This window comes from Rana temporaria, chromosome 3 (assembly GCF_905171775.1).
Source record: "Rana temporaria chromosome 3, aRanTem1.1, whole genome shotgun sequence".
NCBI lineage: Eukaryota > Metazoa > Chordata > Amphibia > Anura > Ranidae > Rana > Rana temporaria.
The window spans coordinates 630,129-647,362 of NC_053491.1; the positions used below are offsets into that span (position 1 = coordinate 630,129).

A 17,234-nucleotide genomic window follows, 5' to 3' on the forward strand; every position below is an offset into this window, starting at 1 on the left:
GGGAGGGTTGGGGTTATAGGGAGGTTTAGTGGAAGGGTTGGGGTAAGTGGAAGGGTGGGGGTTGCAGGGAGGGTGAGTGGAAGGGTTGGGGATATAGGGAGGGAGAGTGGAAGGGTTGGGGTAAGTGGAAGTGTTGGGGTTACAGGGAGGGTCAGTGGGAGGGTTGGGGTTATAGGGAGGGTAAGTGGGAGAGTTGGGGTTACACAGAAAGTTAGTGCAAGGGTTGGGGTCAGTGGGAGGGTTGAGGTTACAGGGAGGGTTAGTGGGAGGGTTGGGGTTATAGGGAGGGTTAGTGGAAGGGTTGGGGTAAGTGGAAGGGTTGGGGTTACAGGGAGGGTGAGTGGAAGGGTTGGGGTTAGTGGGAGGGTTGGGGATATAGGGAGGGAGAGTGGAAGGGTTGGGGTAAGTGGAAGGGTTGGGGTTACAGAGAGGGAGAGTGGAAAGGGTTGGGGTAAGTGGAAGGGTTGGGGTTACAGGGAGGGAGAGTGGAAGGGTTGGGGTAAGTGGAAGGGTTGGGGACATAGGGAGGGAGAGTGGAAGGGTTGGGGTAAGTGGAAGGGTTGGGGTTACAGGGAGGGAGAGTGGAAGGGTTGGGGTAAGTGGAAGGGTTGGGGATATAGGGAGGGAGAGTGGAAGGGTTGGGGTAAGTGGAAGGGTTGGGGTTACAGGGAGGGAGAGTGGAAGGGTTGGGGTAAGTGGAAGGGTTGGGGATATAGAGAGGGAGAGTGGAAGGGTTAGGGTAAGTGGAGGGGTTGGGGTTACAAGGAGGGTTAGTGGGTGTCGTGGGTTACTGGAAAGTTTGGAGTGTGGGGGTTGAAGGTACAGGGAGGGTTACAGGAAAGTAAGAGGAGATCTCGGGGTACAGTATGACCAGCACCAATCTCACAGGGGGTATCTTACCAGAGTGGCTACAAATGGGGGTCCAATTTGTATTTTAATACTACTACGGGGGGGGGGCTTCAAAAGGGGTGTCGCTCTCCCCTTTTGGGAACCTCTATAGTCATGTTCCTGATGTTATTTTGGGGTCACTGAAGTGAACAAAGTTCTCAGGGGGCTCCTGTTCCTGAGACTTCCCCCTCCCCCATCTATACGGAAACCCCAAATTCCATGTGATATTTCTGCTTTCCACAAACCTGCGGTCCATGTCTGACCCGTTGGGAGAAGAGTCGGAACGCTCAGCTCCGGGGTGGCCGGCTCGGTCCTGCAATGGGAGAAAAGGTTCTGATCAATAGTGCGGCCATTTGTGTCCATCAACATTCACTGACCCTTTTTACCCTCCCCCATTGTTTTCATTACATTTCCTGTCTTTGGTTGGACGTAGATCCATTGTACAGAGAGAGTGGAATATTCCCCTCTGGAACGCTCTTCAACCGGAACCCTCCCCACCACTATGACATCACCATTGTCACCATCTTACCTCATCACTATCCACCTCGTCTTTCCCTTTCTTCTTCTTCTTGTCTTCTTGTTTCTTTTTGTCTTTTTCAGGTAAAATGTCATCCAACCAGGCGAGGTCGTGTTGGCTGAACACCCAATCCAGCATCTTCCTCACGATTATCAGGCCAAGGATCTGCGGGAAAACGCCAAGGTGGTGAGCAGAGAACACATCCAACTTCTTCTTTATTGTTTTCCCCCAACAAGACCACCAACCTTCTTCTCTATTACCCAATGCCCAAGACCACCAACCTTCTTCTCTATTACCCAATGCCCAAGACCGCCAACCTTCTTCTCTATTACCCAATGCCCAAGACCGCCAACCTTCTTCTCTATTACCCAATGTCCAAGACCACCAACCTTCTTCTCTATTACCCGATGTCCAAGACCACCAACCTTCTTCTCTATTACACAATGTCCAAGACCACCAACCTTCTTCTCTATTACCCAATGCCCAAGACCACCAACCTTCTTCTCTATTACCCAATGTCCAAGACCACCAACCTTCTTCTCTATTACCCAATGTCCAAGACCACCAACCTTCTTCTCTATTACCCGATGCCCAAGACCACCAACCTTCTTCTCTATTACCCAATGTCCAAGACCACCAACCTTCTTCTCTATTACCCAATGCCCAAGACCACCAACCTTCTTCTCTATTACCCAATGTCCAAGACCACCAACCTTCTTCTCTATTACCCAATGTCCAAGACCGCCAACCTTCTTCTCTATTACCCAATGCCCAAGACCGCCAACCTTCTTCTCTATTACCCAATGTCCAAGACCACCAACCTTCTTCTCTATTACCCAATGTCCAAGACCACCAACCTTCTTCTCTATTACCCAATGTCCAAGACCGCCAACCTTCTTCTCTATTACCCAATGCCCAAGACCACCAACCTTCTTCTCTATTACCCGATGTCCAAGACCACCAACCTTCTTCTCTATTACCCGATGTCCAAGACCACAAACCTTCTTCTCCAATGCCCAAGACCACCAACCTTCTTCTCTATTACCTCATGTCCAAGACCACCAACCTTCTTCTCTATTACCCGATGTCCAAGACCACCAACCTTCTTCTCTATTACCCGATGTCCAAGACCACCAACCTTCTTCTCTATTACCCGATGTCCAAGACCACCAACCTTCTTCTCTATTACCCGATGTCCAAGACCACCAACCTTCTTCTCTATTACCCGATGTCCAAGACCACCAACCTTCTTCTCTATTACCCAATGCCCAAGACCACCAACCTTCTTCTCTACTACCCAATGTCCAAGACCACCAACCTTCTTCTCTATTACCCAATGCCCAAGACCGCCAACCTTCTTCTCTACTACCCAATGCCCAAGACCACCAACCTTCTTCTCTATTACCCAATGCCCAAGACCACCAACCTTCTTCTCTATTACCCAATGCCCAAGACCACCAACCTTCTTCTCTATTACCTGATGTCCAAGACCACCAACCTTCTTCTCTATTACCTGATGCCCAAGACCACCAACCTTCTTCTCTATTACCCAATGCCCAAGACCACCAACCTTTTTCTCTATTACCCAATGCCCAAGACCACCAACCTTCTTCTCTATTACCCAATGCCCAAGACCGCCAACCTTCTTCTCTATTACCCAATGTCCAAGACCACTAACCTTCTTCTCTATTACCCAATGCCCAAGACCACCAACCTTCTTCTCTATTACCTGATGCCCAAGACCACCAACCTTCTTCTCTATTACCCAATGCCCAAGACCACCAACCTTTTTCTCTATTACCCAATGCCCAAGACCACCAACCTTCTTCTCTATTACCCAATGCCCAAGACCGCCAACCTTCTTCTCTATTACCCAATGTCCAAGACCACCAACCTTCTTCTCTATTACCCAATGCCCAAGACCACCAACCTTCTTCTCTACTACCCAATGCCCAAGACCACCAACCTTCTTCTCTATTACCCAATGCCCAAGACCACCAACCTTCTTCTCTATTACCCAATGCCCAAGACCACCAACCTTCTTCTCTATTACCCAATGCCCAAGACCACCAACCTTCTTCTCTATTACCCAATGCCCAAGACCGCCAACCTTCTTCTCTATTACCTGATGCCCAAGACCACCAACCTTCTTCTCTATTACCTGATGCCCAAGACCACCAACCTTCTTCTCTATTACCCAATGTCCAAGACCACCAACCTTCTTCTCTACTACCCAATGCCCAAGACAACCAACCTTCTTCTCTATTACCCAATGTCCAAGACCACCAACCTTCTTCTCTATTACCCAATGCCCAAGACCACCAACCTTCTTCTCTACTACCCAATGCCCAAGACCACCAACCTTCTTCTCTATTACCCAATGTCCAAGACCACCAACCTTCTTCTCTATTACCCAATGCCCAAGACCGCCAACCTTCTTCTCTATTACCCAATGCCCAAGACCGCCAACCTTCTTCTCTATTACCCAATGCCCAAGACCGCCAACCTTCTTCTCTATTACCCAATGTCCAAGACCACCAACCTTCTTCTCTATTACCCAATGTCCAAGACCACCAATCTTCTTCTCTATTACCCAATGCCCAAGACCACCAATCTTCTTCTCTATTACCCAATGCCCAATACCGCCAACCTTCTTCTCTATTACCCAATGCCCAAGACCACCAACCTTCTTCTCTATTACCCAATGCCCAAGACCACCAACCTTCTTCTCTATTACCCAATGCCAGAACTCTCCAGATCTGGGGGGATCAGATGATGGTCAGCAGACCTCCTAAACCAGCCAACTATATCTGTTCATTCTGCTCCAGGTCCACCTCACTAGGAGATCCCCTTCCTGTCCTACTAGAAGGTATATCACCGGACAGACCTTCTACCCCCCCCTTCCTGCCCTTCCCCCCAATACCGGGCACTTCTACCCCCTTCCTGTCCTACTAGAAGGTATATCACCGGACCGACCTACACATGTCTAAGCCTAACCTGCACCACCGATGTAGACTGGGGGACATAGGGAAGGAGGAGAAGTTCCCAAAGGAATCATGGGAACCCGCTCAGAAATGACATTCAAGGAGCAAAGCGCACCACATGCAGATCCTAATTATATCTATATACAGTATATGACTTTTTCTGGTTGGTGCGCAGAGCTGGACATCCTCAGGGCTCCTCTATGAAGCAAGGCAGAATATTGGCCAGGTTTGCTATTGCTCTTATAAGTGCATATTAACCACTTGCCTACCGGGCACTTCTACCCCCCTCCTGCCCCGCCCCACCCAATACCGGGCACTTCTACCCCCCTCCTGCCCCGCCGGTTGTTATTTTTTAGTTTTGTTATAAAATTTTGTAAACAGGTAATATTTCTCCTTCACTGATTGGTGCCGATTGTTAGTGTAGAAATCCCTTTAACAGAATCCGGTTATCGTCTCTCCTCCCCTCCCCCAATGCTGTCAGTGTGAGGAAAGGAGCGCCGATAACCGGTTTCTATTTACATCCTGTGATGAGATGTGATTGGACACGGCTGATCACATGGTAAAGAGCTGCTGATTGCTGCTTTACCTCAATTCGTGATCACAGAGAGTGACGCCCATGCCGCGCAGCGGGCGTGATCATGGGACGCCGTCCAATGGCGACCTCCCAGAACTAGCCGTCCGCGCTGTCGCTGTCATTTGGTTACAGCGCGGTCAGCAAATGGTTAGGATGACATTGCTTCTGTCACATGGACAATTGTGTGTCTGAGATGCGGCAATGTTCATGATGCGCCCAATAAAAGATACAATTAAGACGGTAAAGTGATCGGTGCTTTGAAAACCAACAAGGAAAAAATTCCAAAGAAAATTCGAGGGAACCGAAGTGTCCAAAATATAACAATATACTAAAAAATAAAAAATTGATACAAAAGAATTTGTGTGTGATGCTGCTTGAGAGCCGGTTCACACTGGGGGGGCGGCACGACTTCGGGGGCGACTCGGCAAGTCGTCCTGAGGTGATTAGCAAAATGACTTCTGTATAGAAGTCAATGCAAGTCGCCCCCAAAGTCGTACAAGAACCTTTTTCTAAGTCGGGGAGACTTGCATCGCTCCTATTAGAACGGTTCTGGTGAATAGAATGGGACGCGACTCGTCAGGCGGCTGAGTCGCCCCGGTGTGAACCGACTCTAAGTGCTTATCCAAACACACAAAGTTTGTATCCATCACACGGAAATAATTAGTACAAAATATCAATTAGAGTTCATTAGTGTCCTTTATGTGGATCTCGTGTGATTTCCCCTTTCCTGACCAGAGCATTTTAAGCGATTCGGCACTGCGTCGCTTTAACTGACAATTGCGCGGTCGTGCGACGTGGCTCCCAAACACAATTAACGTCTTTTTCCCCACAAATAGAGATTTATTTTGGTGGTATTTGATCACCTCTGCGGTTTTTATTTTTTGCGCTATAAACAAAAATAGAGCGACAATTTTGAAAAAAAAAACCAATATTTTTGACTTTTTGATATAATAAATACCCCCCAAAAAATATATAAAAAACAAAATTTCTTCCTCAGTTTAGTCCGATATTCTTCTACAGATTTTTGGTTAAAAAAATCGCAGTATTTGTAGCTGCTGACTTTAAATTATTTTTTTTTTTAGTTGGAACTCGGCTTTATTATCTTTTGTCAGCACACGAGATCCACATAAAGGACGCGGATGAACTCTGATATTTTGTACGAATTATTCCGTGTTATGGATACAAACTTTGAGTGTTTGGATAAGCAGCGTCACACACAAATACTTTTGTATCGATTTTGTTTTTTATTTTATTCATTAGTATATTGTTATATTTTGGAAACTTGGGATCCTTAGAATGTTCTTTGGAATTTGTTCTCTGTTGGTTCCCAATCACTTTAATATTCACATTTTTTTTGTAACACAATTTTGTAGTCTGTGGTGACGAGGATTTATAAAAGGAAATAGCGCAACCTTTGTATTTTTATTTTTTAAAGACACAGGGCCAGATTCTCGTAGATCGGCGTATCTTTGCGCGGGTGTAATGTATCCGATTTACGTTACGCCTCCGCAACTTAGACGGGCAAGTGCTGTATTCTCAAAGCACTTGCTCCATAAGTTGCGACAGCATAGCGTAAATCGGCCGGCGTAAGCCCGCCTAATTTAAATGTTGAACAGGGGGGCGTGTTTTATGTTAATGTGCTGTGACCCGACGTGATTGACGTTTTGCACTTACGGCGCATGTGCCATCCGTGGAATATCCCAGTGTGCTTTGCGTCAAAGTACGCCGCAAGGACGTATTGGTTTCGACGTGTACGTAAATGACGTCCAGCCCCATTCACGGACGACTTACGCAAACAACGTAAAATTTTTACATTTCAACGCGGGAACGACGGCCATACTTAACATTGGTATGCCGCACTTACGCCACCATATAGCAGGGGTAACTATACGCCGGGAAAAGCCTAACGTAAACGGCGTAAATGTACTGCGTCGGCCAGGAGTACTTTTGTGAATTCGCGTATCTAGCTAATTTGCATACTCGACGCGGAATTCGACGGAAGCGCCACCTAGCTGCCAGCGTAAATATGCAGTTACGATACGACGGTGTAACACAGTTACGCTAGTCGGATCTACGGGAAATCTATGCTTAACTGATTCTAAGAATCAGGCGCATAGATACGACCGCGCAACTTAGAGATACGACGGCGTATCTGGAGATACGCCGTCGAATCTCGTTTGAGAATCTGGCCCACAATTCTTGGTTTTTGTGTCGCAGCTGTTCTGCATTCTAGGACCAGCGCAGTGACTTCACATTTACTCGTCTTTTATATCTGCCTGGAGTTCTTCTTTAATTCATTTCCATTAAACTTTCAAGATAGGTGAAAAAAGATCTTAAGAATCACAAAATCTGAATTTTCCTGAATTGTGGTCATAAAATTACCGATGAGCCTTTTAGTGACCACAACTATTATTTTCCTCCTTATATTTTATTACAAGACTTACAAGGAAGATGACTGGATCACAATCTGTTTATCTCTCTATAATAATAATAATAATAATAGTTATATATATATATGTTCTCCTTACCATGACAGGGAAAATGATGGCGGCAACAGTAGACTTGAGTATCCAGAGAACGGCCAGGCAGACGATTTGAACAACGGTGAACAAATGGACCCGGCGCAGAGGGACGTGCCGGAGATATGCATAGTCAGGCTGGTGCTTTGCCGGCATTAGGAAAAGCTTGCAGCGATCCCAGAACTAAGAACAGATACAACAGGAATTTACATTATTTTGCTTTTTCTTTTTTTGCCAGAATATTTTTTTTTTTTAATAAACTTTTTTATTGAGTACAAATAGCAAATGATATAAATTTATCACAAAGACCCAAGGTTAGACTATAAAGACCAAAGGTTAAAGTATAAGGACCAAGGTTGGAGAATAAAGACCCAAGGTTAAAGTACAAATATCAAGGTCAGAGTATGAAGACCAAGGTTGGAGCCTAAAGACCCAAGATTACAGTATAAAGACCAAGGTTAGAGCTTAAGAACTCAAGTTTAGAGGACGAAGGCCAAGGTTAGAATATAAAGTTCAAGGTTAGAACATAAGAACCCAAGGTAATAGTATAAAGGCCCGAAGTTAGAGTATAAAGACCAAGTTTGGAGTATACGGACCCAAGGTTAGAGTATGAAGACCAAGGTTAGAACAAAAGAACCCAAGGTTAGATTACAAAGACCAAGGTTGGAGTATAGAGACCCAAGGTTAGAGTACGAAGACTAAGATTGGAGCATAAGGAACCAAGGTTAGAGTACGAAGACCAAAGTTAGAATATAAAGTTCAAGGTTAGAACGTAAGAACCCAAGGTAAGAGTATAAAGACCAAGTTTGGAGTATAAGGACCCAAGGTTAGAGTACGAAGACCAAGGTTAGAATGTAAGAACCCAAGGTAAGAGTATAAAGGCCCAATGTTAGATTACAAAGACCAAGTTTGGAGTATAAAGGACCAAAGGTTAGAGTACGAAGACCAAGGTTAGAGTATGAAGACCAAGGTTAGAGTACGAAGACCAAGGTTAGATTACAAAGACCAAGATTGGAGTATAAGGACCAAAGGTTAGAGTGTGAAGACCAAAGGTTAGAGTATAAGGACCCAAGGTTAGAGTATGAAGACCAAGGTTAGATTACAAAGACCAAGATTGGAGTATAAGGACCAAAGGTTAGAGTATGAAGACCAAAGGTTAGAGTATGAAGACCAAAGGTTAGAGTATGAAGACCAAGGTTAGAGTATGAAGACCAAGGTTAGAGTATGAAGACCAAGGTTAGAGTATGAAGACCAAGGTTAGAGTATGAAGACCAAGGTTAGAGTATGAAGACCAAGGTTAGAGTATGAAGACCAAGGTTGGAGTATAAGGACCCAAGGTTAGAGTATGAAGACCAAGGTTGGAGTATAAGGACCCAAGGTTAGAGTACGAAGACCAAGGTTAGATTACAAAGACCAAGGTTGGAGTATAAGGACCCAAGGTTAGAGTACGAAGACCAAGGTTAGATTACAAAGACCAAGGTTGGAGTATAAGGACCCAAGGTTAGAGTATGAAGACCAAGGTTAGAGTATGAAGACCAAGGTTGGAGTACGAAGACCAAGGTTAGAACGTAAGAACCCAAGGTTAGATTACAAAGACCAAGGTTGGAGTATAAGGACCCAAGGTTAGAGTACGAAGACCAAGGTTAGATTACAAAGACCAAGGTTGGAGTATAAGGACCCAAGGTTAGAGTATGAAGACCAAGGTTAGAGTATGAAGACCAAGGTTGGAGTACGAAGACCAAGGTTAGAACGTAAGAACCCAAGGTTAGATTACAAAGACCAAGGTTGGAGTATAAGGACCAAAGGTTAGAGTACGAAGACCAAAGTTAGAATATAAAGTTCAAGGTTAGAACGTAAGAACCCAAGGTAAGAGTATAAAGACCAAGTTTGGAGTATAAGGACCAAGGTTAGAGTATGAAGACCAAGGTTAGAGTATGAAGACCAAGGTTGGAGTACGAAGACCAAGGTTAGAACGTAAGAACCCAAGGTAAGAGTATAAAGGCCCAATGTTAGATTACAAAGACCAAGTTTGGAGTATAAGGACCAAAGGTTAGAGTATGAAGACCAAGGTTGGAGCATTTTGTAGAGGTGTTAAGCTTGTTGTGTGTAATTTCTTCCATAGTGTAATGATGATTTGTCTTTGACATTCATTCCCTCCATGGGGGTGTAATTGATTGCTTTCAATATTTGTGGATGCACTGAGAGAGAACGGCGTGGGATTGGCCCACAGATGACTGAGTACAATGAAATAATAAGACCCCTTTCACACTTCCGACGCCCATAGCGTTGGCGGTAAAATAGCGGTAAAATTATACTTTACCGTTGGATTTGCGGCGCTAGCGGGGCACTTTTAACCCCTATAGCGGCTAAGAAAGGGTTAAAACAGCCCACAATGCGCCGTATTGCAGGCGGTACCGCGGCGCTTTCCATTGATTTCAATGGGCAGGAGCGCATTAGGAACGGTGAGTTCATCGCTGCTAATGCGCTCCAAAGAAGCTGCTGGCAGGACTTTTTGGATCGCCGTGCCAGCGTAGCGCCCCCGTGTGAGAGCCCTCAGTCTTTCACACTGAAGTGAATAGAGCAGCAGTTTGAGGGCGGATTGCAGGCGCTATTTTTAATGCTATAGCGCCTGCGAAACGCCCTCAGTGTGAAAGGGGTCTTAGGATGACACAATGGATGACAGCCGGAGACATGCAGCAGCTGTATGGATCTTTCTGCACCTTCCGTCTTTACATCCATATCAGGGAGGACACAGTCTGCTTTCTGTGAGCCCAGGTCATTAATGACATCTCTCAGAGGGGGAGGGGTCATCATGGCACGCTGGGCTCAGAGGAGACACTTCATTCTAGAGTAAGATCTGAGTATTGTTATCAATGTGGAGACTTACCTGAATGCCATTGAGAGATGCCACGCCCATGTACAGAAAGACGCCGTACAGAACCGGCATCGGAATATACTGGAAGAAAAGAAAACAGAAATCAGATAATAAACACAAATCATCCTTCCCGATATACAATGTTATATTTGGTTTTGTCTCGGCTCTGTCAGTGGCTCCGTGTGGCTCTGTGTGGCTCCGTGTGGCTCTGTCAGTGGCTCCGTGTGGCTCTGTGTGGCTCTGTCAGTGGCTCTGTCAGTGGTTCTGTGTGGCTCTGTCAGTGGCTCTGTCAGTGGCTCTGTGTGGCTCTGTAAGTGGCTCTGTCAGTGGTTCTGTGTGGTTCTGTGTGGCTCTGTCAGTGGCTCTGTGTGGCTCTGTCAGTGGTTCTGTGTGGCTCTGTCAGTGGCTCTGTCAGTGGCTCTGTGTGGTTCTGTGTGTGGCTCTGTCAGTGGCTCCGTTTGGCTCTGTCAGTGGCTCTGTGTGGTTCTGTGTGTGGCTCTGTCAGTGGCTCCGTGTGGCTCCGTTTGGCTCTGTGTGGCTCTGTAAGTGGCTCTGTCAGTGACTCTGTGTGGCTCTGTAAGTGGCTCTGTGTGGCTCTGTGTGTGGCTCTGTCAGTGGCTCTGTGTGGCTCTGTCAGTGGTTCTGTGTGGCTCTGTCAGTGGCTCTGTGTGGCTCTGTAAGTGGCTCTGTCAGTGGCTCTGTCAGTGGTTCTGTGTGGCTCTGTCAGTGGCTCTGTGTGGCTCTGTGTGGCTCTGTCAGTGGCTCTGTGTGGCTCTGTCAGTGCCTCTGTGTGGCTCTGTCAGTGCCTCTGTGTGGCTCTGTCAGTGCCTCTGTGTGGCTCTGTCAGTGCCTCTGTGTGGCTCTGTCAGTGCCTCTGTGTGGCTCTGTCAGTGCCTCTGTGTGGCTCTGTCAGTGGCTCTCTCAGTAGCTCTGTCAATGGCTCTGTCAGTGGCTCTGTGTTGCTCTGTTTGGCTCTGTGTGGCTCTCTCAGTGGCTCTCTGCGTACACACCATCGGATTTCCCATCGGATGTTTTTTCCGCCGGAATTCCGCTCAAGCTTGTCTTGCACACACACATCACACAAATGTTCTCTGAACGTTTGAGCGTTTAGAACGCCGGTGACGCACAAAACACTACGATGAGCCGATAAAATGAAGTTCAATGCTTCCGAGCATGCGTCAAATTGTTTCCAAGCATGCGTCAAATTGTTTCCGAGCATGTGTGTTTTTCTCCTGTCGTAATCCCATACAGACGATCGGAATTTCTGATTGGAATTTTTTCTGTCTGAAAATTTGAGAACCAGCTCTCAATCTTTTGCTGGCGGAAATTCCGACAACAAAAGTCCGATGGCGCCTACGCACGGTTGGAATTTCAGATGAAAAGCTCCCATCACACTTTTGCTGGCGGAATATGCGATCGTGTGTACGCGGCATGATGTATTGGAGATTGAAATATTAGTGACGTCTCACTTTTGAGGGACTGAGAACAGAGATTCCCCCGTCTCCCTTTCTCTGGAGCCAATCAGCAGGAGGAGGAGGGGTGATTAGGGGGTGCCCAGTCACACCTGGCACACCCTGTGCGCCCGCCTATGCCTGAGACTAAAGCCGCGTCGTACACACGCTCCCAATTTCTGACAACAAATGTTTGAAAGCCGGATCTCAAATTTTCCGACAATAAAATCCGCGTTCTTGGCGATCGGAACTCCTGAAATTTTTTATGACCCGTGTGTGTGGGGAGACAAATTTGAGCCGACGGTTTTGTTGTCGGAATTTCCGATCGTGTGTACGCGGCAATACACTAAAATACCAAAATGAAGACCCTTCAACTGAGGCGCCGGGTGGAATTCCGATGGAGAGATCCAATCATCACTCCTCCGACTGACTCCGGTTGTATTCGGATTTCTTCTGACTCAGTTCCCTTCCCCCCCTTTATGAGGCCAGAGAATGATCCCCTCCTGTGCTCTTCATACAGAACTGTCTCTAGATGGACTTCGGAATACTTTTCGAAATTCCTCGATAACAGACTTCTGCCGGTCTTGCACCATCTTATTCCGGATCAGACCGGTTATCTCCCCCCGAGCCTCAGACATGGACTTGTTTTCACACATAACCGGCTGGATCCGGATATTTCCAGTGTTGGAAGGATTTGGCCCTCAGTATAGACGATGGATCGGTGATTGGTGATCGGTGGTCTCTATCAGAGCCCCTTTCACACTTATACGACGTGTACCGCGATTCTGGACGTCATTCTCCATGATTTTCAATGACCACCATTCATATTGGCACCACTTCAAAGTAGTTCCTGCGCCACTTTTTCTCTGAAGTCGGATTCCGTATTAACAGATCCGACTTTGGCATGCCACTTGTGCATGAAGGGGAACTCCACACCAATTTTTTGGGAAAATAAACGGCATGGGTTCCCCCTTCATGAGCATACCGGGCCCTTCGGTCTGCTATGGATTTTAAGGGGAACCCCCACGCCGAAAAACGGCGTGGGGTCCCCCCAAAATCCATACCAGACCCTTGTCTGAACACCAGCCCGGCCGGTCAGGAAAGGGGTGGGGACGAGCGAGCGCCCCCCCTCCTGAGCCGTACCAGGCCCTCAACATGGGGGGGGGGGGTGGGTGCTTTGAGGCACCCCCCACCCTAAAGCACCTTGCCTCCATGTTGATGAGGACAAGGGCCCCTTCCCGACAACCCTGGGCGTTGGTTGTCGGGGTCGGCTGGCGGGTGGCTTATCGGAATCTGGGAGCCCCCTTCAATAAGATCGATGTTGCCATGACGCTCCCTCCGCTGTAATGCCGGGTGTGCGGTGCGCAATGATTTATATAGGCCTCTTATGATGTCACAGTCCCAGCATGCTCCAGGTGGTGACGACATAAGGGGGCGGGGTAATAATGTCATCACCACCCGGAGCATGCTGGGACTGTGACGTCATAAGAGGCCTATATAAATCGTTGCGCACCGCACATCCAGCATTACAGCGGAGGGAGCGTCATGGCAACATCAGAAGAAAAGAAGAGGGAAGAAGACGACGAGGAAGACCGGGGCCGCCGCTGGTAAAAGAGCTACAAGAAGATAGCGGCGGCGCAGCCCGGCAGAAGGCACCGGAGAGTGGGAGACGAAAGAAGACCCCCAAAGTCAGAAGAAGACCCGGGAGAGCGGAGAAGTCAGAAGAAGACCCCCGGAGAGCGGAGAAGTCAGAAGAAGACCCCGGGAGAGCGGAATAGTCAGAAGAAGACCCCCGGAGAGCGGAGAAGTCAGAGGAAGACCCCCGGAGAGCGGAGAAGTCAGAGGAAGACCCCCGGAGAGCGGAGAAGTCAGAAGAAGACCCCCGGAGAGCAGAGAAGTCAGAGGAAGACCCCCGGAGAGCGGAGAAGTCAGAAGAAGACCCCGGGAGAGCAGAGAAGTCAGAAGAAGACCCCGGGAGAGCAGAGAAGTCAGAGGAAGACCCCCCGGAGAGCGGAGAAGTCAGAGGAAGACCCTCGGAGAGCGGAGAAGTCAGAAGAAGACCCCGGGAGAGCGGAGAAGTCAGAAGAAGACCCCCGGAGAGCGGAGAAGTCAGAAGAAGACCCCGGGAGAGCGGAGAAGTCAGAAGAAGACCCCCGGAGAGCGGAGAAGTTGGAAGAAGACCCCCGGAGAACGGAGAAGTCAGAAGAAGACCCCCGGAGAGCGGAGAAGTCAGAGGAAGACCCCCGGAGAGCGGAGAAGTCAGAGGAAGACCCCCGGAGAGCGGAGAAGTCAGAAGAAGACCCCCGGAGAGCGGAGAAGTCAGAAGAAGACCCCCGGAGAGCGGAGAAGTCAGAAGAAGACCCCCGGAGAGCGGAGAAGTCAGAAGAAGACCCCGGGAGAGCGGAATAGTCAGAAGAAGACCCCCGGAGAGCGGAGAAGTCAGAGGAAGACCCCCGGAGAGCGGAGAAGTCAGAGGAAGACCCCCGGAGAGCGGAGAAGTCAGAAGAAGACCCCCGGAGAGCGGAGAAGTCAGAGGAAGACCCCCGGAGAGCAGAGAAGTCAGAAGAAGACCCCGGGAGAGCAGAGAAGTCAGAAGGAGACCCCGGGAGAGCAGAGAAGTCAGAGGAAGACCCCCCGGAGAGCGGAGAAGTCAGAGGAAGACCCTCGGAGAGCGGAGAAGTCAGAAGAAGACCCCGGGAGAGCGGAGAAGTCAGAAGAAGACCCCCGGAGAGCAGAGAAGTCAGAAGAAGACCCCGGGAGAGCGGAGAAGTCAGAAGAAGACCCCCGGAGAGCGGAGAAGTTGGAAGAAGACCCCCGGAGAACGGAGAAGTCAGAAGAAGACCCCCGGAGAGCGGAGAAGTCAGAGGAAGACCCCCGGAGAGCGGAGAAGTCAGAGGAAGACCCCCGGAGAGCGGAGAAGTCAGAAGAAGACCCCCGGAGAGCGGAGAAGTCAGAAGAAGACCCCCGGAGAGCGGAGAAGTCAGAAGAAGACCCCTGGAGAGCGGAGAAGTCAGAAGAAGACCCCGGGAGAGCGGAGAAGTCAGAAGAAGACCCCCGGAGAGCGGAGAAGTCAGAAGAAGACCCCGGGAGAGCGGAGAAGTCAGAAGAAGACCCCCGGAGAACGGAGAAGTCAGAAGAAGACCCCCGGAGAGCGGAGAAGTCAGAGGAAGGAGAGCGGAGAAGTCAGAGGAAGACCCCCGGAGAGCGGAGAAGTCAGAAGAAGACCCCCGGAGAGCGGAGAAGTCGGAAGAAGACCCCCGGAGAGCGGAGAAGTCAGAGGAAGACCCCCGGAGAGCGGAGAAGTCAGAAGAAGACCCCCGGAGAGCGGAGAAGTCAGAGGAAGACCCCCGGAGAGCGGAGAAGTCAGAGGAAGACCCTCAGAGAGCGGAGAAGTCAGAAGAAGACCCCCGGAGAGCGGAGAAGTCAGAGGAAGACCCCCGGAGAGCGGAGAAGTCAGAAGAAGACCCCCGGAGAGCGGAGAAGTCAGAGGAAGACCCTCGGAGAGCGGAGAAGTCAGAAGAAGACCCCGGGAGAGCAGAGAAGTCGGAAGAAGACCCCCGGAGAGCGGAGAAGTCAGAAGAAGACCCCGGGGGGAGCGGAGAAGTCAGAGGAAGACCCTCGGAGAGCGGAGAAGTCAGAAGAAGACCCCGGGAGAGCGGAGAAGTCGGAAGAAGACCCCCGGAGAGCGGAGAAGTCAGAAGAAGACCCCGGGGGGAGCGGAGAAGTCAGAAGAAGACCCCGGGAGAGCGGAGAAGTCAGAAGAAGACCCCGGGAGAGCGGAGAAGTCAGAAGAAGACCCCCGGAGCGGACTAATAAATGATTTTAAAAACCTGTCTAGTGTTTATTTGTTTGACACTTTTCCTCCGGGTGAATGGGTAGGAGTACGATGTGCCCCATACTCATTCACATAGGATGGGGGGCAGGGATCTGGGGGCCCCCAGATTCCGATAGGCCCCCCGCCCGCAGACCACGACAACCAACGGCCAGGGTTGTTGGGAAGGGGCCCTTGTCCTCATCAACATGGGGGCAAGGTGCTTTGGGGTGGGGGGTGCAGGGCAGATTATATTGTATTATGTAATATTCCTGATATGTGACGTCAGAATTGGAGACGGGGAGATTGAGCGTTGAACTTCCATGGGTGGTGAGTGGGGGGTGGTGAGTGAGGGTGAGTGGGAGGTGAATGGGAATGAGTGGGAGGTGAATAGGGGTGAGTGGGAGGTGAATGGAGGTTGTGGGGGGTGAGTGGGAGGTGAGTGGGTGGTGAGTGGGGGGTGAGTGGGTGGTGAATGGGGGGGTGAGTGGGGTGGTGAATGGGGGTGAGAATGGGGGGGGGGGTGAGCGGGGGGGGGAGGTGAGTGGGTGGTGAGTGGGGGGTGAGTGGGTGGTGAGTGGGTGGTGAATGGGGGGGTGAGTGGGGTGGTGAATGGGGGTGAGAATGGGGGGGGGGAGGTGAGTGGGGGGTGAGTGGGGTGGTGAGTGGGGTGGTGAATGGGGGATGAATGGTGAGGTGAGGGGGGGGTGAGTGGGGAGGCTCTGCACTGTATATTTGGGGCTGGTGATTTATTCGATGATGATTGGTGGGTGGGTGGAGCCGGTATCCGGTGGAATTTGTTTGGGTTTCAGCCTTGGAGACGCAGAGCTGAGGGGATTTTATGTCTTTTATGTTCGTAGTGAAGTCGGTCCCTCCCCCTCCCCCTTCCCCACCTAACAACTGTATTCTCATTTGGTCCATCTGATCCCCCCTTTGTTCCACTGGACTCTCCATCTTAGATTGTCAGCTCTCAGGATCGGGGCCCTCTGGTCCTCCTGGACTCTCTTTCTTGGTGTTGTACAGCGCTATGCACACTGTTTAGTTTTGCACAGAGTGGCCCCCGATCCTCCTCTTCTGGGGTCCCCCGGTTGCTCTCATGGCTCCTCCCCGCAAGATCTCACCCCCCCTCTAGGAAGCTCGTTCCCGGGGGGGGGGGTTACCTTGCGGGGGCTCCTGTGTGATACAGAGGTCCATAGCCGCCGAGTGTATGACTTGGCCCCGCCCCCCACCGAGCCGCGTCATTGGATTTGATTGACAGCAGTTGGAGCCAATGGCTGCGCCGCTATCAATTTATCCAATGAAGAGCCGAGAAGCCCGGGCAACGATGGAGCGCGTTCACAACGCAGGACTTTCCAGGGCTCAGGTAAGTAATCAGGGGGGCCGGGGGGCCTGGGGGGAAGTTTTTTCACCTTAGTGCACAGAATGTATTGAGGGGAAAGAACCTTTAATTGTTTACTTTTGTTGTTACAAAATTCAATAAAAATTATTAAAAAACAAACAAAAAAAAGTCACCAAAACAAATCCGTTCAGAAATGAAGTTCTGTGTAATAAAATGGTAGGAAAAAGTATTGAACCCCCAACTGAAAAGTATGTAATACTGGGTATAAAAACATTT

General features: G+C 49.5%; 1 protein-coding gene across 1 annotated transcript in view; it reads right to left on the reverse strand.

Annotated features, from left to right (window-relative positions):
• The window catches only part of SLC4A5 (solute carrier family 4 member 5), a 165,511-nt gene that overhangs the window by 6,827 nt on the left and 141,450 nt on the right, over window positions 1-17,234 (reverse strand). The window contains 4 exon segments of the mRNA XM_040342174.1: window positions 1,134-1,201; window positions 1,418-1,570; window positions 7,492-7,665; window positions 10,370-10,438. Coding sequence (XP_040198108.1) covers window positions 1,134-1,201; window positions 1,418-1,570; window positions 7,492-7,665; window positions 10,370-10,438 — 464 coding nt within the window.